At 44.8% G+C, this 22829-nt stretch overlaps 1 protein-coding gene and 1 pseudogene across 5 annotated transcripts in view; both read right to left on the reverse strand.

Moving 5' to 3' along the window:
- Nucleotides 1-6418, reverse strand: part of Slc11a2 (solute carrier family 11 member 2) — a 40294-nt gene extending 33876 nt beyond the window's left edge. For 4 of the 5 annotated variants that reach the window (XR_003848826.1, XR_003848827.1, XM_008828898.3 and 1 more), the window contains exon 1: nt 6344-6418. Coding sequence is in view for 3 of the 5 variants with exons in the window: in XM_008828898.3 (XP_008827120.1) it covers nt 6344-6380 (37 nt within the window). In the remaining 2 variants the exon portion in view is untranslated. Of the gene's footprint in view, nt 1-6339 lie in introns of all 5 variants that reach the window. The other variant, XM_008828899.3, reaches the window with a different exon arrangement.
- A 5412-nt stretch (nt 6419-11830) lies between these two features.
- Nucleotides 11831-12363, reverse strand: LOC103730628 (annotated as a pseudogene).
- Between the last annotated feature and the right edge of the window lie 10466 nt (nt 12364-22829).

Consider the following 22829-nt stretch of genomic DNA (forward strand, 5'->3'; position numbering starts at 1 on the left):
AACACTAATACACAAAACATACAAATAATTTTTTAAGAAAAAAAAGGACACACCAAAAATTGGTAATAATACCTCAATGCCTGCCTGTGCATAAAAAAAGGTAGTTGCTGAGTGGTTAGGAGCACTGGCTACTCTTGCGGAAGCTGGGTTCAATTCCCAGCACCCACATGGTGGCTAACAACTGTCCATAACTCCAGTTCCATGAGATCCGACACCTTCTTCTGACCTCCTCGGGCACTGCACAACATGGGTATACTTATATACATGCAGGCAATATAGTCATACACATAAAATAAAAATAATAAGTAATATTCTAATATATATTCTTTTTGAGACAGGGTCTCCCTGTAGCTCCAGCTCGCCTGGAACTCGCTATGTAGATCAGGCTGGCCTTGAACTCCAAAGATCCACCTGCCTCTAGCTCCCAAGTGCTAGGAATAAAATATTGTTTTTAAAACATTAGTTGGCTGGGGCTAGTGAAGTGACCCATTAGCTAAGGTGCTTGACACCAAGCATGAAGACTTGAGTTCAATCCTCAGGACCCATAAGGTGGAAAGAGAACTGATACAAGTTGTCTTCTAACCCTCACACACATAAATAGATGTTAAAGAAAAAAAAAGGAAAGAAAAAGCAGTTGGGAGCCGGGTGTGGTGGCTTACAAATATAATCCCAGCACTTGGGAGGTGGGAGGCGTATGAGTTCAAGGTCAGCCTCAGTGAGACAACAAGCAAGTTCTAGGTCAGCTTGGGCTACGTGAGAAAGCAGTAAAGGAAGGGAGTCTACTTTCAAGTTAAAGTTCTTGACAGTCATCCTACTAAACCACCACTACTTACCCAACAGAAGATTATTTCTGTATTTCACAAAGGACAAGAAAAGCAAAACGTAGGTCAAATGAAAGAAAGACCTTGTACTGAACTCACATTATCTTTTTGCAATAAAAAAAAGTTTCACCAGGTCCTTGTATTATTTTTGTTGCTGCTGTACATACCTTCCATTTCAATAAAATCAAAGGACAGGAAAAAGAATTTACATATAAACAACCAAAAAAGTATTTGCAAGGAAGGAACCAACTGCATACATATGAACAGGAAACTTTAAAGCTAAATAGTAAAGCCATCGCTTCTTTTTGATGCTTTCCTTGGACACCATTCTGTGCCAGAGACACAGTGGTTACAAAATACAAAGTACATACATGTGGAGGTCGGAGGACAATTTTCAGAAGTCTGTTCTCTCCTTCCACTGTTATGTGGGTTCCAGGGATTGAACTTAGGTCATCAGGCTTGGCAGTTAAGTGCCCTTGCCTGCTGAGCCATCTCCCCGGCCCTCAAGTATGGCAGAAAACAAGAGTCTGTAATCTCAGCATGGAGTCTGAGGCAGATGGATCAAAAGTTGAAGGCCAGCCTTGCTGCATAGAAAGACTCTGTCTCAAAAGGGAGGTAAGTGTACCAACAGAAGGGAACCTCGATTTCCACATCCTTTCCAAATTCTCTTTCCTCAAAAGTCTACTTTCAAGATAAAGTTCTTGAAAATCATCCTACTAAATCATGACTACTTATCCAACAGAAGATTATTTCTGTATTTCATAAATTGAATTCTTCCATCTGAATGACTAGAAACCAAACTGTTTTCGGAATATTCAAGTAGTTCAAACAGAACTTGTTACTTTGAGAAACCTATATACATTATAAGAAACAGATTTCTACTGTCTGTCTCTCTCTGCCCCACCCCCCCACCCAGTGACACAGATTGAATCCAAGGCCTTGAACATGCTCTGTACATGCTCTACCACTGAGCAACATTTGTCTCTAATGACAGATTGCTACGTTCTCTTTTATAAGCCTAGATTAAATGAACAAACATCATTTTCAGAGATGTCCCATCAGGGATTTCCAGCTAATGATCTGTACCTACTAAAAAAAATAGCTTGTAAAACATAGACAAACTTCAAAGTTATTCTTGAGGAGGAGAAATTTAGAATTATTAAAATTAAGGGAGCACATGCCTTTAATCCCAGCACTCAGGAGGTGGAGGAGGAGGCCAACCTAATGAGACTCTGCCAAAAAAAATAAAAATAAAAAAGCACTGTGGCTATGGTTCATGGGTTCATGTCTGTAATCCCAGGACTTGGGATATACAGGAAGAAGGATCAGGAATTCAAGTTCGTCTTTAACTACCTAGCAAGTTCAAAGCCAGTCTGGGGTACACAAGACCCTGTCTCAAAAAAGAAACAAATACAATGAACAACAAAATTTCATCTTTTCTCTTGTGAAACCAAAGTTGAGTGCTGGGAATAGAGCTCAGTGACATGCTTGCCTGGCATGTACAAAGCTGTAAGTTTGATCCCAGCACCCCCTATACACACACAGACAGAATCTGACACAAAAAAAAAGCATGAAGGAAAGTAAAAAGAGCAGGATGCGGACTGTTCACTTTAAGACAGAAAGAGAAAAGCACCTCTCCTAACCGTCAATTAAGTGAAAAGACCTCAAGAGCTGGACATGAAGCTCAATTGGTAGAGTATTTTTCTGGGATTTGATCCTCAGCACCCAATAAACCCAGTATGGTGGTGTATGCCTGTAATCCTAGCACTTCGTAGGTGAAGGCAGGGAGATCAGAAGTTCAAAGTCATCCCTGGTTACACAGCAAGTTCCAGCCAGCCTGGGGTACAAGAGACCCTGCTTTTTAAAAAGGCCTCAAAATTATAATCCACTCTACCCAAGTGGGTAATACTAGCACGCCTTTAATACCACAAGACACACCCAGTTCACAAAGTACAAACAGTGCTGCTATTATACAATGCTACTATACATGAATCAGGGCAATCTCACTCTCCCACACAAGGACCATTGAGACACTAGATTAGACTGTCACTTTGCTAACTCTGCATACCGCAGTAATAAGCTCCCATCCTACGTGTCCTACCAGAGAACTATACTTTCAACTCAACACCCAGTATGCTGTTTCTCACCCGAGTTTGACTTTTCAGTTTGCTTTGAGATTGGAAGAAAAATTGATGTTGAGCCCACTTAAGAATAAAGAAAGGGGGGAAGGAGGGAGGGAACAGGAGAGGGAGAGGGAGAGGGAGACAGAAGCAAAAGGAAAAATGCAGCACCGTGACTGACACGTGCTTGTAACCCCAACTTTCAGGAGGCTGAGGCAGGAGGATAAGGAGTTCAAGGCTATCCTGGGAGAAGTTCGAGGCCTGTGCTAGAGAGAGAGATTCTAGAAGATTCTGTCTCTCTCTGTCTCTGTCTCTGTCTCTGTCTCTCTCTCTCACACACACACACACACACACACACACACACACACACACACACAGAGAGAGAGAGAGTCAATAAATATGAAGGAGGGGAAAAGCCTTGGAAAGATCAGATTGCCACTGTGGACATACTGGAAACATGTATTCAGAGCTGCAAAGCAGTTAAAGCTAGCAGACGTGGAGAGAGCAAGCTGTGTTCTCTCTCTGCCTCTCTCTGTCTCTGTCTCTGTCTCTGTCTCTGTCTCTGTCTCTCTCTCTCTCTCTCTCACACACACACACACACACACACACACACACGGACAGACCTGTAAGGGGAAGGGAAGATCAGAGGTGACGAGAAAGGTCTGGGGACAGGAACACAGTCGATAATGAAGCTGCCTGCTTGGGTGTCAAAACCGATAAGAACAGGGAGAAATGGGGCCGGGCTGTCAAGAACTGATCTGTTAGACAAAAGCATTACTTCTCAACCAGACACTTTAGAATTACAGGGCCTAGTGCCCACTAAGGAGCATTCTTCCTTTTCTCTGCTCAGCCAGTTCCTGTCTGCTACTTGTCAAGACCGCTAAAATCTTACTCTGACAGCCTCTATTGGCCTTTGTTCCTCCCACCTCTCACAGAGTCAGCTTCCTACAAGCTTCCTCCCAACAACCACCTTACAGTAGTGTTTCCCTTTGGGGGAACCAATGTGGTCACCTAGCCTGAAACCTCTATCCTGTGAGCAAATTCAAAGACCCTCTCTATGGGAAGAAAAAAAAAAAAAAAAAAGACCTGTGAAAACAGTCTATTAGCTTCTCCTTGCCACCCCAAAATGATCTGCCTTCAAACTGTTTTGCTGCTTGCTTAGTTTTTCCTCTAGCAAATCTGAAGAATGATTATCCTCAGATTACAGCCAACTCATTCACTCTAATAACAGGTATTACCTTCAAAATTACATTAGCAATTTTAAGTACCTCCATTCTCCATTCTTTTCTTCAAAATTGTATGTAAAGACACACAGTACAAGATTCCCCTTCTGCTCTTTGGAACCTGATAAAATTGTAATAATTAACTTTAGCCTTCTCCTCTCATTACATATGTATTTTAACACATTCCAACCTAAAGAAATGTTAAGCTGTCTTAATCCAAAAATAAGTAGGTAAACATATGCTATCAGAAACATCTGGACAGCATGCTTGCTCAGTAAGTGACATTCTCTCTCACTGTGACTAGTTCCTAATGTTGCCACATGAATAACGAACAGCAGCTCCTTTTGCAGGGGAGAATTAGAATACAAAACAGCCTCCACTGGAGTCTCCCTAAAGGCACCAAGAGAAATTAAGAGGGACTTTTAAGCCCACACAAAGACTGTCCAGACAGCTGTACATTGTGTGCATGGTAAGGAACAGAAAATAAAGACATCTAATAAACAGCACCCAACCAAGCTCAATACTCAAGGTCAAAGGAAAAGATCCTGCTTTGTGGAGACCATTCTCTAACCTCCAACACAGCATCAAACCTAAACCAAGCAGCTGTGTAGCTCGGAGAGTAATCCAAGACTGCTGTTTTCCTAAGAGTAGAATTACGGAGATGCACACGGACTTCCCTATTCCTCAGCAGTAAGTGCTGCCAGGCTGCTCAGAATTCCCCTTCTGAGTCCCTCAGGCATTCCGGAAACATGAGAAACCAAGTATGCTGCAATCGTGGCCTTTTTTACGTATCCAAAATAAAATGCTTAAGCCAAGCAAGACTGAGAATTAAACATGGATCAAAACAGTGAAATCTCAAGGTTTCATTTACCAACACGGCTTCCACAGGAAGTGGACTAAAATGTTACTTTCCAAACTCATTTAATAAACACTCAGGAAAATATGGGCATGGGTGGTATGGGTGGCAAACATCTGCGATCCCGCACAGGAGAAAGAGGCTGGAGAATGGCTAGAGTTTCAGGCCAACCTGGTCTACACAGCATGTTCAGGGCCAGTCAGGGCTATATAGCAAGATCCTGTCCTAAAAGAAAAAGAAAAAAGAACGTCTCTCTTCACCTGTAATTAACTGTATCTCAAGCTAAATTAATAAGGATAGAAAGCACTAGCCCAAGGGTTCACTGGCGATAGCCCAATGGAGTCTGAGCTAAGGACAGTAATAACGAGGTCAAAAAGTCTTTGGGAAGAAGCAAGGCATGTGTAGGAACTCCTTCATGTGAGGACCTGAGCTAAGCACTTCGTGTGTTAACTGATTTAATACTCACCACCGATCCCCTTATAGGTCATATCGTCTGTCCCCATTTTAAGTATCCGGAACAAAAGAACAAGGAGCCCAAGCAATTTGCACAGAAGGATGACACAGCCGAAGTGATGGAACTTGGTCACTTTAGATGCCACAATGGTCAAGGTAAACAGCTTCCCGTGGTTTTCCCAGGCCGCTGACACTATGGCAGGTCAAACATCCTAGAAGCCCACCAGCCCTTGCCAGGTCTCCTTCCATGTTTGCTTTTGCTGCCTTAGCTCACAATGCCGTTGAAAAGCAATGGAGAATGTCTCCATTCTACACCGAGGAAACTCATCTTCGGTCCTAAGGGTACTCTTGCAAACAGTCTGGTGTATAAATGAAGTCGTGAATCCGGAAACCAAGGCGGAATATCAGTAAAGTGAGCTTTAAAAGTATGGGACCCACAGAGCCACAGAGCCACCCTATTTTAAATCCTCCTCCTGAATTAAGCCTAGAAAGCGCAGAGGTCCGCCAGGCCAGGCCGCGGACTGCGCGCACGGCGCTCGGCAGCGGGGGATCGCAAGGACCCCGGGGCTCCGGGACAGGAGGAGGAGGGGGGACATCGCCCTTCGCGTAGCAGCGGGTCAGGGAACCTGAACTCGGGTCCCCAGGCAGCCGGCCGGGGGGGGGGGGTGCCCTGTGACCTCCCGCGTCAGTCCGATCCCCAGACCCCTCCGTCTCTACGACTCCGTCCGCCACGGCCTAGCCGCCCGCAGCCCAAGCAGAGCGCCGGGGCCTCTCTGGGACCCGAGGCCTCCCACCCGACGCCCCTCCCCGGCCGCCGGCTCAAAGCAGAGCCCGTAACCCCCGAACCCTCCAGCCGCTCAACTCACCGACCTCGCCGCCAGCTGACATGCCGAGCCAGCGCCTCCATATCCCAGGAGCCAGCGCCGAGCGGGTCAACCCCCTGCCCTCCCGCGATTGGCCGGCACGACGGCAGCCCCGCCTTCCTATTGGCTGGGTTCCTGCAGATGAGCGTGTGCGTGTCCAGACGGCTAGGCGCGGAGACCCCGCCTTCCCCGTGCCGGACCGGGAGCGGGGCCAGGCTAGAGGGGCGGGGCTCGGGTTGGGGGCGGGGCCTAGGGAAGGAGCGCTGAGCTAGCGCAGTTCAAACCTACCGCGCCAGTGAAGTCGGACCCTCCTAGCCCGAGGCGGCACAGGAGACATAAAATTCTGTCTCCAAAAGACCAAAAAAATTCCCGTCAGAGCTCCCCGCCATCTTTTGTTATGTACTGGCCAGCCTGTTTCCTCCTACGAGATGATGGCTCTACGAAGATACAGCTACACCCTATTTTAAACCATGGCTCCACCGCAGTCCTTTTCTTCTGGCTCCTAAAGCCACAGCGCCAAGATCACTCCACTTCTGGGAGGGACCGCGAAACTTCGACCAGTAGAGCCAGTTCCGCCGCATCAAGCATCCTGCTCCTAAGCCGGATAGAAGTCGTTCTCCATCACATCTGGCTGTGGCTCTCTTCCCCCCAATCTTTATCCCTGGCCTGCCCCAAAGCGGCCTCACGCCAGCCTCAGCCTCACATCCCAGGGTCTTTGTAGAGACGAGAACAAATGACCTGACAAATCCCCGGCTCCCCCACGGTATTCTTTAGCTTTCAGCCTGCTGGTTACAGCAGTAGTAGAGATAGCAAAGCTGTTATCAAGTAGAAACTGCAGGCCAGATTGTATTACTTGGTAAAAAGGACAGTGAACTGCAAAGGGAGAATCCAAATAAAATGACAGTAAACCAAATCGGGGGGAAGCTAAACTTCCACACCCCGGCAAGGGCTGCTTCTCTCCATACTCAGTGTCCCCTGGAGAAGAGAGAAAAAACACGTTAGTTCCGAGAAGGTCTCCACAGCGAATCTGCGGAGTTTGAGAAAAGCTTGACAAAGCTTCCAGTCCAGAACCTTTCCTTTGCGAACCTTGGCTGCACCTAGAAAATAAAAGGGCAGGACTGTTCTTGTTAGCCTTCTAGGTCGGCCCAACTGGCCGGCTTCCCCGGGCTCCCGGCTACTAGCTGGCTACTTACTTAGCTCACAATTTGTAGCTGCCATTTCTTTCTGCTGCTTCTTCCCCATGGTGCAGAACTGGTTTGACTCTTTCCAGAGTCTGTCTCTATATATGCAGACTAGTGCGCCTCCCTTGGTTAGAGAGAACACAAGGTAGGTAAAGTCTGAGGGAGAATTGCAAGAGGTAAACCGCACCCTCCAAAGCATAATCAAATTTCATCTTTGACCTGCCGTAAAAAGGAAGCATTATATTTCTGCCACTCCTAGTTATTAATGAAAATTGAGTTAAAAGTTTTCTACTGAGATTTCATTTCTGTATCATTTGGCAGGGGCAGGAGTTAGAGGCGGGCTTATGGGTGCTGGTAGCTGAGATGGGTGGAGTAAGAGGAAGCGCTTTCCTCTGGATGCCTCTCCCCTGGGAGTGAAGCTGGTTCAGGTATTTGTATTAGGGCCTCTTGCGCACTAGGGTTGCTTGAACTAGGACTCTGTCCCTCTGAGACAAGAGGCCAAACCAATTAACCCAAAGCCTGACAGTCCACATGCATTTTCCACATAGTACGTGCTCTACGGATACAATTATGAGGCGTCTCAAAGTATAGGTGAAAATGCCGCCTGGTCTATCCCTTGGGATCTGAAGAAGCCGAAGGCATTAACTGGTCAATCAATGAGCTGCAGGCAGACAGCGAAGCCGGGCAAAACCAGAACTTAGTGCCTGATGGAAAAGAAAAAATCCTGAGGTAGCAGAAATCAGGGCAAGCCAAGAATTTTTCAATTTGGAAGGAGGGGAATTTGAAGAAAGGGGAAGTTAGCCGGTCATGGTGGCACACACCTTTAATCCCAGCACTGTGGAGACAGAGGCAGACCCTGTCTCAAAAAAAAAGGGGGGAGGGGATTTTGCTTCCTGGAAATAACTGAAAATACCTAAGAATAAATGAAAAGAAAAACAGTGAGTGATCAATTCAAATGACCAAAGTAGGTTTCCAGAAAGTTGGTTTGATTCACACACAGGTCAACCCTCACACCAGTAGTAGTTACTATGGATTTTCTGAGTAGGACCCCAGATGAGTCTCTTTCTCCCAGGGACATTATCAAGCACTGAAAGTCGTATGTTACCATGAAATCTGCTCCTTGTCCTACTCTCTATCAGACAATTCCCTAAGACGAAGTTGCCTCTGCAGATTGAGCTGGGGACAATTCGTCTTCTTCAGGAGAACATAGAAGTACCTGTAAAATCATCCATGAAATAAAATCTGGCAGAGATAAGACTTGAGTTCATGAATTCTAAAAGTAGGAATGGGGCTGGGGATGTAGCTGAGTGGTAGAGCATTTGTCTACCATGTGTGGGGTTCTGGGTTCTATCCTTACATGGAATCGATTTTGCACTGAGGCTCTATCATAACCTGCTGTCTCCTTTAATCATCTGTTTCTTCCAGCATACTCACTAGGCTCTTGCCTTTTTGGTCCCAGATTCTTGTATAGTCACTGGCAACAGTAACTGAAGTCTTACTATGTACACTGTATTTAACACTTCACAAACATGCCTAAATCCTCACAAACTCTCAAGCCAAGAACTGTTATCTTCAGTTTGATGTTTAGGAATCAGAAACTAAGTAATTTGCCCAAACACACATAGTAGTTAGCCAGCAAAGCTAGATTTCAACACAACTCCATTAGATCTAGCAGCCTCCACTCAGTACCACCTCCATCTTGAACACCCTAAACACTATTCTCTTCCATTCAAATCTAGCTCAAAGACTTACATCTTTTTCATAAAATCCTATTACTGAAAATCCACTAAACATTCCATAGGCCAATAGCAACACATTTCTGCACACATGGCAGTAACAATGGATATCACTTATTAATATGAATCTTATCACATGCACCTTTTATTTGATTAACAAGTTCTTTCCATGGTTGGAGAGAAAACTCAGTGGTTAAGAGCACTGGCTACTCTTGCAATGGACCTGGGTTCAGTCCCCAGCACCCACAGGTTGGCTAACAACCATTCATAACTCCAGTTCCAGGGAATCTGACACCATATTCTGACCTCCATGGGCATTGCATGACATGAGTGTACTTACTTACATGCAGGTAATACACTCATATACATAAAATAAAAATAATAAATAAAATATTTCTTAAGTTCTTTCCAAGCTTTCCATCTACCTACTCTTAGGACATTTTTGCATGTTTTTGTTTTCTCTACAAACTGCCTAAAACTAGCTGTTACTGCCAATTCCCATCTTTACCTAAAAATCTCCTGTTTATTCTTCAATGTTCTCTCAAAATACCCATCTCTGAGGCCAGAGTAAAAATGTCCTATGGAAACCTGATGACCTGTTTGATCCCAAGAACCCATATAAAGACAGAAGCAAAGAACTGGGTCCACAGAGCTGTCCTTTGACCTCCACACTTGCACATCAGACACATACATCTAGACAATAATAGATGTTTTTAAAACTCACCCCTGTGGCTGGAGAGATGACTCAGCAGTTAAGAGAGTTAAGAGTTAAGAGCAGTGACTGCTCTTGCAGAGGACCCAGGTTCTATTCCCAGGACTCATATGGCAGCTAATAACCGTCTACAACTCCAGTTCCAGGGGATCCAATGCCTTCTTCTGACCTCCGAGGGCATTGTACAACACAAGTGCACATACATACATGCAGGCAATATACTCATACACATAAAATAAAAATAACAAAATACTTAAAAAAAAAAACACGCCTGTGATTGTCCCCTGAATCCTCCAGGCCATAGTATGATTCCTACATTCTACTTACTATCCAAGTACTTCTTGCTCTCTTCAACAAATGAACTCATTGCACTTGTATTTACTGAGAACCTATTAGCTCAGTAGTTGTTTCTACCTACTGCCTGGGTGCTATACATACAAACAGCAATAAGATAAACACAGGCCAATACACTGATTATTGTTTTTGTGCTTTTTCTCCCAGTAAACTGTGAGCTTTCAGTAGAGTTTATCTTATCTTTGTAAACTTGGTGCTAGCGAAGATCAGGTATACAGGGGGCAGCCTATAAATACTTTTTTTTCTCACTGTGATTGTAGGCAACAAGGAATAATAATTACTATATTCCTATTCATGCCCTTATTTCCAAAGTTAGGTTTTATCTATGTTGCAAATATTTTTCCCCAGACTCTGCTAGTCCTACAAGCTCTTCGTAGGAAAACTGCTAGAATTTAGAGCTCAGACCCCCTTTAAGAATGAAGAACTTTTCAGGGAAGAGTGTTGAAAGAGGACTTCATGTAACCCAGATTTGTCCGGAACTTGCTATGCAATTCAGGCTTGTACTCCTGACCTTCCAGCGTCAGCTTCCTGAGTGCTGGGATCACAGGCATGGGCCACCATACTCTGTTAGGAAGGATTTATTACTCCAGCTGTTGATAGTTGAAATCCAGCTGGCAGATGGCCTTAGAGTGTCCAGTCTTATCTCTACCCAACAGCCCACATCCAGTGACCTGTCTTTCCGAGTGTAACCTCTCGCCCTGGTTGGAGAGATCTCTGGAGTTGGCTGAGCTTCGGTCCTACATCGCAGCTCATCTGTTCCTGCCCAGTCTTCTTTCTCTTCCCTCAGTATTGATCCCAACATTACTTAAAAAAATTTTTTTTTGATTTATTATTTTTATTTTATTATTTTAAAAATACTATTTTATTTATATTCATGTATGAAAATGGCTATACTGTCATGTTTATATACAATATACTGATTTGAAAACAGAATTAAACAACATTTAAATTTTATAAACACAAATATTAAGACAATTTTTATAGAAAGAAAAGTCATAAGCTATAATCCTCCCTTTTATTAAACAGCAGCACCCTCTGTGAAGAACCAAATCAATTAGTAATATTCATCTATGCCAAAAATAATATATACAAGGGAAAGTTAGTGATTGTACTAACTTTATTATTTTTACTAAGTCATTTTATCTTCCTCACAATGCAAAGAAAGCAAATATAATCTGAAGAAAAATATGTCCTCATTATTATTCACAATAAAAAGGATCTGTGGCCTGCAGAAGTGGGCACTTACGGGCTCCAGTGGATCAATACACCATTTTGATTCTGATCCAGTGGACAGACTAGCATTCGTTAGCAGGTGCCCACACTAACTCCATGGGAGCTGCAATAGACTGAACCATTTCTGTGGTGTCCCCAGATCTCCCGAGATAAGAAAAGACCTTCTACACACAAATAACAGCTGCTCTGTCTATACATTACAGCTACAGGCTCCTCTTCTTCAGCATCAGGTGGTAAGGGCCCCTTTCCTGAATACAAAGGTGAAATTATCACTGTGGTCTCAAGATTGCTGGATTGGTGTTAAGCTCCTACAAAGAGAAGGTGCACATCAAAACCACAGAGAGATTAAGACGCTTCCACAACTTTTATCAGTTCTTCAAATAATGGAGCAAGTTCCTTTACTAGGCTGACGATTAGTCCTGTGTTCGCGCTACTGCTGGAGATGAAGCTCAACGACCAGAGGTAAACAATTGAACTGAACTACCTGGTAGGTGTTATAGTAACAGATGATGCTTTTATTTTTTGAAAGTCCAAGCTTGCTCCCCTGGTCTATTGCAAGGGCAAAAGTGGATAAGAATCCAGGCCTCAGTGCGAGCTCCAGGGCGCTGTTATTGGCCACTTTAATAACAGGTACTCCATCGCTATCTGAGACAGCAATAGCATGGAGCCCTTCAACACTTGGTAACTTTTTGTACAGGAATCGCTTTAGATCATCCGCCATGATGAACCCCTTTCTCTCACAGGTTCAGTCTCCACGCCGGTACCTGTGGAGGACGTCCATGCCACAGCACTTCAAAGCCGTGGTCAAGCGGCTGTCCTCTTATTTTTATTTTATGTGTGTGAGCATATTACCTGCATGTAGGTAAGGGCACCCATGTTGTGCAATGCCCTTGGAGGTCAGAAGAGGGTGTCAGAGCCCCTACAGATGGTTGTTAGCTGCCATTGTAGGTGCTGGGAACTGAACCCAGGTCCTCTGCAAGAACAGTCAGTGCTGTTAACTGCTGAGCCATCTCTTCAGCCCCAAGTTTACTTTCCAATAACTTCCTGTCTCTGTAGTCTTTGTATTGGCTTCCTTCCTTACTTCTTCCAGGAACTCAAGGTCAAAGTTAGCTGAAAATGTGGTCTGCTCCCGCTCTACCTCCTCAATCTGTTTCTCTGCCCTTGTGAACCATTCCAAGAATGATTTTCTCATTGGCTAACTTGAGACTATCATTGACCAGCTCCAGTGAGAACCCTCTGTAAGAAACATGTCCTTTCACCATGTCTGCATCTGAGATGGTAAACTGCTCCCCTTTCCCATCTGCCTCTGGCCACCACCATCCTGTGTTCTCTGGGTGCTCACCCAACTTTCTCTGCTTCCGTTGCTGCTTTTCCTCCTCTGCTCCTTACATGGAGGCTGTGATGGTTTGAATGAAAATGTCCCCCATAGGCTCCAAGTAGTTGGACATTTTGTCCCCAGATGGTGGTCCTGTTTTGGGAGGTTTTAGAAGGTGTGGCTACCCTGGAAGAAGCATGTCACTGGATGTGGGCTTAGAGAGTTCTTAAGCCTTGATGGATCTCAAGTTGCTCTCTTGCATCCTGTGCCTGCATGATGATGTGAGAGCTTGGCTTCTGCTGCTCCTGCTCCAGCCACCTCCAGCCACCTCCAGCCACCTCCAGCCACCATGCCTTCCTGCCATGACAGACTATAATTTCCCTGGAACTATAAGCTCAAATAAACTCTTCCTTCTATAAATTGCTTGGGTCAGTGTTTCTATCACAGCAACAGAAAAGTGACTAATACAGTAACTGGTATGGAGACTGGGGTGTTGACTGTGAAGAACCTGACCAGGGTTTTGGAGGAATGTGGAAGACTTTGGAAGTTTGGGCTAGAAAAGGGGTTGACTGCTGTAAGCGGAGCTTAACAGGCCTTTCGAGTAAGTGGAGGGAGACTCAATTGGGAAATTGCCTTCATTGGACTGCCCTGTGGCCATGTCTGTGGGGCATCTTATTGATTGCTGAGTGATGTGGGAGGGCCCAGCCCACTGTGGGTGGTGCCACCCCTGGGCAGGTGGGCCTGTGTTGCATAAGAAAGCAGGCTGAGTAGGGGCCAGGGGAGCAAGCCAGTAAGCAGCGTTCCTCAATGGCCTGTGCTCCAGCTCCTGCCTCCAGGTTCCTTCCCTGAGTTCCTACCTGGGCTCCCTGATGAACGCAGGAGATGTAAGCCGAATAAACACTTTCCTCCCCAAGTTGGTAGCGGTAGAGTGTTTTGTCACAGCAATGGAGAAACAAACTAAGACACAGAAGGAAATAAGGACTTAAGCAGCACTTGGACTATTTTGGCAAAGAGTCTGGCTGGAGTCTGCCCTTGACCTAAAAGCTTGCCTGAGGCTAAGTTGAAAAGCAATGGACTAATTTCTCTGGCAGAAGAAACTTCAAGACAGCCTAATGTAGAAATTGTGGCATGGCGATTAATGGTGACTATTATGCAGATCTACAGTGAAAGAAGAGCAAATGGGCAGAAAAAAAAATGGATTGAAAAAGAGCACTAGGAAGATTAATATTGGAGCCCTGGAGCTGATGGAGAGGATCCCATTGATAAGGAGATTAAAGTGATTAAGGAGGGGCCTAGAGAGTTGAACTTAAACAATGGAGAGACTGCCTCCAGGGCAAGACCACACCAGTTAAGCCTCCAACTTATGAAAGGAAAATGCTGCAGGGGCCACTGAAGAGGAAAACTTCTAAAATGGATAAAGCAGGCAGGAGTCCATCCCAAACATGCAGTGAAATTTTGCAGTGTTGTTCACCTGGTGCTGGCTTTAGAGGCATGAAAGATGCAAGAGTGAAGGGGTCATCAGTTCTTCCTCCATGGTTTCAGAGAGCCTTGCAGGCCAGGCAGCATGAAGCAGGGGTACCCCTGCATAGAGAAGGCCCCAATAGGCCATTGCGTGAAGATATGAAGGTGAAGCCTGGCTGGCTATGGAGACTCCAAGAAGACATTCATGATGCCAGAGCTGTGAGGCAACTGCCAAGAAGACCTGCATACAGGGAGTGGTACCAGCACAAGAGAGAGATGTGTGTTGCACACAGCAAAGCTAGAGAGGCTGAGCCATCGAAGCCCTTTGGAAGTAAAGTCCCAGAAGTTGGACATGGAGCTACTGGATTTGGTGTTTGCCCTGCTGGTTTTTGGTCTTGTTTTGGTCCAGTATTTCCTTACTATGCCTCCATTCCTCCCTTTTGGAATGGTAATGTGTATTCGATTCTACTGTATGTTGGGAGTATGTAATTTGTCTTTTGATTTTATAGGGGCTTAGAGGTATTTACCTGAGTCTCAGAAGAGACTTTACTTTGGACTGTGGACTTTTGAATAGTATTGAGACTGATAATGACTATGGGGACTTTTTAAGTTGGACTAAATGCATTTTGTATTTTATATGGTCATGAGCCTATGGGGGCCAGGGGGTGGAATGTGATGGTTTGAATTAAAATATCCTCCATAGGCTCCAAGTATTTGGACATTCTGTCTCCAGATGGTAGCACTGCTCCTGCTCCAGCCACCATGCCTCCCTGCCATGTTGGGCTGTAATTCCCCTGGAACCGTAGCTCAAATAAACTTCCATTTACAGCATTGCTTGGGTCAGTGTTTCTATCACAGCAACAGAAAGCTGACTAATACAGAAATTGGTACCAGAGAGTGGGGAATTGCTGTGACAGACCTGATCTTCGTGTTTTAAGGAGGATTGTGGAAGTGTTTGGAACTTTGGGCTGGAAAAGCCAGTGAGTGCTTAGAATTTGTTGCTGTGGAGCTTGAACAGTTATGCTGAAAGAGTTGTGAATGACAAAGTCCTGGCTTGTGAAGCTTCAAAGGGAAGCAGTGACTATCAGTGCTATTTACATGATATTTTGAATTGAGAATCTATGGGTTCTGGTCAGCTGGAGCTGAAGAATCAGTTGTGATTAAGAAGAGACAGAACCTTAAGTAAAACCTTTGCTTTACCTGGATAATTGATGCTAGTTAGCTAGGGCTGAAAAATCAGCTGTAAGTAACAGGAGACCAGCATCACTGTGGTGAAATCTTCTGGTAGGCATTTCCTCAGGGTCAGTACACAGAGGGGACCCGAGCCTCCATCTCAAGCTGGAAGCAGGACTTGGTAATGTGTAAGAGTCTCCTGCATGGTTCTGTTGTTGAAAGCATGAAGGGGTCACTGAGAGCAGCTGAGGCTTAGCACCCTGAGAGACCAGGTAAAGCCATTGATGTAAGTGCAGCCTCAGTTGCAGCGAGGGCCCCAAAGTTGAAGGGGTCATGGAGAGAATCTGAGGCATTACATCCCAAGAGGCAAGAAGAGGCCATTGGTGAAGGTGTAGCCTCAGTTGCAGTGGAGACCCGAGCTTTTTGGAGATGCCAGAACTATGGGACGACCACCATGGGCAGCAACAGGTGTGGAATGGAGCCAGCCTGGGTCTGTGAGCTGTGTGTGCTGTGGACTGCAGAGTCAGGGAAGTGGAGCTCCAGAACCCTTTGGAGCCCAGAAGATCGTGAGTGAATCCCAGATGTCTGGCTTTGAGCTACTTTGCTGGACTTCAGTTTTGCTTAGGTGTGTTCTATTCTTTCCTTTGAAATAAGAGAGTACTTGTTTTGGATTTTATAGAAGCCCACCCACAGTTAAGAGACTTTTAAAAGAGACTATGGACTTTTAAGTGTTTGGATTTTTTAAGGACTGTTGGGCTTTTAAGGTTATGCTGTCTTATGTTGTGATATTAATATCGTATCTTGGGGATGAGAATTGGAAAGGTTTGTGGTTTAATTGTGATCTGTTTGTGTGTCAAGTTGACAGGGGTCAATTGTGCTGGATAGCTTTAGTGTCAACTTGACACACCTGGGTTGAGGGAGACTCAATTGGAGAATTGCCTCAATAGGGCTGGCCTGTGGCCATGTCTGTGGGGCACCTTCTTGATTGATGAGTGATGTGGGAGGGCCCAGCCCACTGTGGGTGGTGCCACCCCTGGGCAGGTGGGCCTATGTTGCATAAGAAAGCAGGCTGAGCAGGGCCAGGGGAGCAAGCCAGTAAGCAGTGTTCCTCCATGGCTTGTGCTCCAGCTCCTGCTTCCAGGTTCCTGCCCTGAAGTTCCTACCTTGGGCTCCCTGATGAACTGTGACCCAGGAGATGTAAGCTGAATAAACTCTTTCCTTCCCAAATCAGTAGTGGTCACAGTGTTTTGTCACAGCAGTGAAGAAACAAATTAGGACAGAGGCATTCCTTGGTTCAACCCTCTCTTCTAATTTTCACACTGTCTTGGCAGTTTCAGGGTGTTAGCGAGGGGATCCACTAGAGACATGCAGGCACGAGTTGAAGTAGTGGAAAGAACCTTGTTGAATAAGACTGAGCCGATCCCCAGCCTAGAAACCCTGGGAAAACTAGTGAATTTCTTTTTTTTTCTTATTAGTTTTTTGAACAGGGTCTCCTATAGCCCCAGCTGGCCTAGAACTCACTATGTAGACCATGTTGGCACTGAACTCACCAAGAAGATCTGCCTATCTCTGCCTTCCAAGTGCTGGGATTAGAAGTAAGCATCACCATGCTCAGCCCATAAATCTGTTTCTTTTTTTACTATTATTTTATTATTCTTATTTTGTGTGTATGAGTATATTGCCTGTATGTATGTAAGTGCGCCTGTGCTGTGCAGTGCATAGTACAGAGGTCCCAATAAGGCATCATATCCCCCTGCAACTGGAGTTATAGATGGTTGTTAGCCACCATGTGGGTGCTGGGAATTGAACCCAGGTCCTCTGCAGGAGCAGTCAGTGCTCTTAACCTCTGAGCCATCTCTCCAGCCCATGAATCTGTTTCTTATCCATGTTTCTTTCATTTCTTTAAGACAGGATCCCGTGTAGCTGAGGCTGGCCTTGAACTCCTGATCCTCTAGCCTTCACCTTCCAAGTGCCACCACAGCTCTTCAGTGAATGGGATAGCCCATGAGGATGTATGTAGTTCTCCAGGAGCTGCAGTGTCATTTTTGAAGCTCCTATCACAGAGCCGTCTGAACCCCCAACACCTGGATGAGGCTGTTCTTTCTATAGTCTTAGAACACTGTACTAGGCCCTGCCCTGTCCAACATCACTGGCCAAGCAAAGCTTTTGCAAATATCTGTGTCCCTTCCTCCGACACCAGGCATTTGTCCTGTTCACAGCTGTATCTTCTGGAAAAATGCTAAGCCACCATCCCCAAGAACCACAGCTCTGTTTTACATTCTCAACAACGACCCAAAATATCACTCTTCATAGCCTCTTTCCCTGAGCTGAAATCATCTATCATAATCACTTTCTCCCTGGATGTCTAGCTGGACAGTTGACACTGGTATATCCCCAATTATGTTCCTCTCCATACAACCAGCAGGTTCTTAGCATTTCCCTGGGTCCCCTGTGTCTGGAGCATCAAGCCTATAAGTCCCCATGGGCTTCTCTTCCTCCCCCACAGCACATAATGCCAACACCAGGCCAGTTTCCCTTGTCATTTCTACTGCACTTTCTTGCTTATGCCTCTGCTGCTCTTAAGGACTGCAGTGTCCCTCTGATCAATTTGATTATTTCCCTTCTCCACTTAGAGACATTTTTAATAGTTCCCAATTGCTTACAGACTGAAGGCGAGGGAAGGGGAGTGAGCTCAAGTTGAGTGCTTCCTGTTCAGCCCTCTTTCCCCATGTCTGCCATGCAAATCTTTCACTGAGGTTGAATTTTATGTTTCCTGTTTGTTGAACACATTCTGGCTCTCATGCTGAGCCCCTGCCATTGTCTCTATTTTTTGCCACCATATTATGGCCTTCACGAAGATTATTATTGTACCTTATATATTATTCACTGTACCTCATAATATACTCAGCATATCATTTGTACTCGATAAACATTTATTCTGTTAAACTTTAGCTTGGATTTGACATTGCATATAAGTGAACTATAACAGCTCTTTTCAAACCTACACACATTATTAATTTTTAAAATGTTTATTATTTTTATTTTATGTGTATGAGTGTATTGCCTGCATGTGGGTAAGTGCACCCATGCTGTGCAATACCCATGGAGGTCAGAGAGGATGTTAGATTTCCCTGGAACTGGAGTTACAGATGGTTGTTATACACCATATAGGTGCTGGGAATCCAACCTTGGTCCTCTGCAGCCAGTGCTCTTAACCACTGAGCCATCTCTCCAGGCCCTTATTTTTTAAATCTTTAAAGGAAGAGTGTGTGTGTATGTGTGTGTGTGTGTGTATGTGTGTGTTTTGAGACAGCGTCTCCCTTTAGTCCCAGCTGGCCTGGAACTCACTATGTAAACCAAGCTGGCCTTGAACTCACAGAGATCTGCCTGCCTCTGCCTCCCAAGTGCTGGGATTAAAGGCATGTGCCACCACTAGAAAGATGCACCCAGCTAGAAAGATTTTAATTTATTAAGGTAAAATATATTTCTTATTGTGAGAATCAAAGAGAAAAGTGGGGAAATACCATCATAATACATGTGCGATATTTCAGTCAGCTAATTACAAGCTCTTTGGTGAGCAAAAGCAGCACTGGCACACAGGCTAAACTTACCACCTATTTTCTGGCCTAATCATCCAGGAAGTTGCCCTAAGACCTAAAGTAAATAGCAAGAGACTACCTTAAGTGATTTTCTATTCTTCTAAGAGAGAAAATAAATTCATATGAAGAACTTAAACAAATAGCTAAAAAACCAGCTCTGGAAACCAGAGAGACTCCAGCACAATGGTTAAAAGTGCTTTCTGTTCTTGCAGAGGACCTGAATTTGGTTCACCCATGTTGGGCAGTTCACAGTCACCTGTAAGTAGTTCCAGCGGAATCTGATGCCTCTGTATTTCACACAGAACATTCGGTACTTCATACAGAACATCTTAATCACTTTATACTGCCTTCCCCTTTGGCACCCACCCATAGCCACCGCCACTGGAATTCATACATTTGTCATTTGTGTTAATGCCTATCATGTCAGGTTAGTGTCCCCAGATGTCCTTCAGTGCAAATTCATCCACTGAGGTCTAGTCAGCCTACCTAGAACCCCTCCCTTTAAGAAGTTCTTCCTCACCCAGCAGTAATCAACTGCTAATAATTCTTCCACTAAGATTGGGGCCTGCCACCAATTTCTACAGTTCCGTGCTGGGTTTTTGTCTGCTTAAGTTTGCGTGGGTCTTCTACATGCTGACACCATTGCTTTAGGTTCATATGAGAAGGGTCCCAGGAGCCTGTAGGACTCTATTTGCATATGGTCACGCACCTCCTCCCTGGCTCTTACAGTCTTTCCACTTCCTCTTCTGCAAAGGTCCCTGGGCCCTGAGTTAGTGGAGTTTAATATAAGAAGTCCTGTCCAAGTACTCACACTCTGTGTACTCTTATTCTCTACATTTTGGCCAACATTTAATATTCCTGGCCCTCTATTGCATGAGGGTGTTTCATTGATGAGAACTGAAAGATACATTTGTATTCTCTTTATCCCTTGTTCAATGTTCCATGAGTCTTAGGTATAGAGGTTGCCATCATACATGTGTCACTCAGGCTTGGGCAATTCACAATCTCTGTGTATGACCTGTGGAACTCTGTAATAATCTCTGTTGTAAAAGAAGCTTCTTTGATGGGTGGCAACTGGGATACTTGTCTGTAAATATGAGGATCCATATTTTGCACATGGTAAGAAATTACACTTGTCTAGGATCTAAGATCTGAGGTCTAAGATCTATGACCATTCCAGCTATGTGCATTTGGGTAAATTTACAGTACTGCACATGGTGGCACACACCTTTAGTCCCAGCATTCAAGAGGCAGAGGCAGGCGGATCTCTGTGAGTTCAAGGCCAGCCTGGTCTACATAGTGAGTTCCAGGCTATCTGTGGCTACAGGGAGACCTTGTCTCAAAAAAGACAAAAAACGGTACCACACATGAGTTTCCTCCCATTGAATGGGCTTTAAGTCCAATTAGGTAACTGTTGATTACCCACACAATAAACATGTCCATGTCACTAGTACACCAATGTCATTTGCTATGCTGGTCATTGATGTGGTTATTAGACCTTAAAACTGGGGTTAGAGCATCCACTGATGTTCTTCTCCCTTACCAGTTTGCATAGTGCTCTCCAAAACTATCAGAGCTAGCCTGAAAGTGGCTTCCAGTTCAGCTCCAGCTCCATTGTTTCAAATCCTGTGTCCGAAGTATGTCCTTCTTCAGCAATAGGGTCTTAACGTCAAGTTCTGGGAGGCAATCAAGGGCTGTGGCAATAGACCTGTGAAATTTTGGGAGTCTCTTGGACTACACTGGTCAACAACTCAAAGATCTCTCCTTTGTTTCAGTTTTTTTTAAAGACAGGGTAGATTGTTCCAATTGGTTTGAAACTTGCTATGTAGATCAGGCTGGCCTTGATTTCACAGAGATCCACCTGCCTCTGCCTCCCAAGTGCTGGAATTAAAGATGTATACCACCATGCCAAGCCCATGATTTTTGTTTTGTTTTTTATTTATTATTTTTATGAGTGTCTTGCCTGCATGTATGCAAGTGCACTGTGTCAGGCAATGCCGCAGAGGTCAGAAGAGGGCTTCAGATTCCCCTGGAACTGGAATTAAAGACGGTTCAAAGCTGCCATGTGGGTGCTAGGAATCAAACCCAGGTCCTCTGCAAGAGCAGTCAGTGCTCTTAACCGTGGAGCCATCTCTCCAGCCCCAATTTTTGTTTTTAAAGGTAGATTCTCCCTATATAGCTCAGACTGGTCTGGAACCCAGGATCCTCCATCTCAATCTCCTTCCTAACTGCTTATTTTGGGTTTCACTTGCCAGTGCTAAATACCCAGTTCATTGTCTGGTGTGGTGGCACATGCCTTTAATCCCAGCACTCCGGAGGAAGCAGGTGGATTTCTGTGAGATCAAGGCCAGCCTGGTCGACATAGCAAGTTCCAGGCCAGCTGGGGCTACAGGGAGACCCTGTCTCAGAGACAAAAAACAAACAAATAAACAAAACCCAGTTCATTCTGATTATACTCAAAAGGAATTGAATCACTCATATAATCAAGAAACACAGGGATATGGTGAATTTAGCACTTATTGTCTGGGGTCCAGATAATAATGTCACCAGGCTACTGTCCACTTTTCTGTTATCCTTCATCTCTGCTTTAGAACCAGCATGGTTTTATTCTTCGGCAGGTTTCCCTAAGCAGGTGAAACAAAGACTGCCATCTGCTCTAGGATGGCTCTTTCTCTCCAGATAGCTGATGGAGAGTTTCCTCATTTCCTATAGTTCCAGCCAAAATCCTGATAGTGCAACTTTTGATGCCTCCGCTGGGCCATAAATCAAATTCCAACCAAAAACAATTGCTAGGAGTACTTGGGACACAAGCTGACCTCTGGAGGTAAAGGATGGGTCCTCCATTTCTGAGTCAGCTAGACTAAAACAGAGGTTGATAGAACAGTCATCTCAAGAGTTAGATTCAAAGATGCAGAATGACTAGGTTCCTAATATTAAAAGGGGTTAGTTTAGAAAGACTTCTTGAATCTAGAACTCTAGTCATCTTGCTGTTAGTCTCTGTTTAATTTCACCATTATAGCAAGGATATACAAACGCATATGCTTATTTCTTTTTTTGGTCTTTTTAAGAAGGGTCTCCCTGTAGCCCCAGCTGTCCTGGAACTCACTATATAAACCAGGCTGGCCTTGAACTCCACAGGGATCCACCTGCCTCTGCCTCCCAAGTGCTGAGATGAAAGGTGTACGCCACCACACCCCCTGCATATGCTTGTTTCATTCGTTTTTTGGTTTTTGTTTTTTAACAAATACAATATTAAGCTGAAGCACTTGGTGGGGGCCCACGCCTTTAATCCCAGCACTCGGGAAGCAGAGGCAGGCAGATCTCTGTGAGTTCAAGGTCAGCCTGGTCTACATAGTGAGTTCCAAGCCAGCTAAGACTATACAGTGAGACTTTTTCTCAAAAAAACAACAAAATAGATGATAAATAAATAAAATGATTTGAAAAACAAATACAATGTTTATTAAAGGTTTACTTCATGCTAGGCACTGTACTAAGTGCCTGGGATATAGTACTGATCAAGATATACAAAGTTTGGGGGCTGGAAAGATGGCTCAACGGTTAAGAGCACTGGCTGGTCTTGCAGAGGACCCTGGTTCAGTTCCTGGCACCCACATGGTGGCTAACAACTGCTGTAACCCAGTTCCAGGGGAATCTGATGCCCTCTTCTGACCTCCGCAGGCATTTCAGGACATGAGTGCACTTACATACATGTAGGCGATATACTCATAC

This window comes from Nannospalax galili, unplaced genomic scaffold, assembly GCF_000622305.1.
Source record: "Nannospalax galili isolate Female #2095 unplaced genomic scaffold, S.galili_v1.0 scaffold254, whole genome shotgun sequence".
Lineage (NCBI taxonomy): Eukaryota > Metazoa > Chordata > Mammalia > Rodentia > Spalacidae > Nannospalax > Nannospalax galili.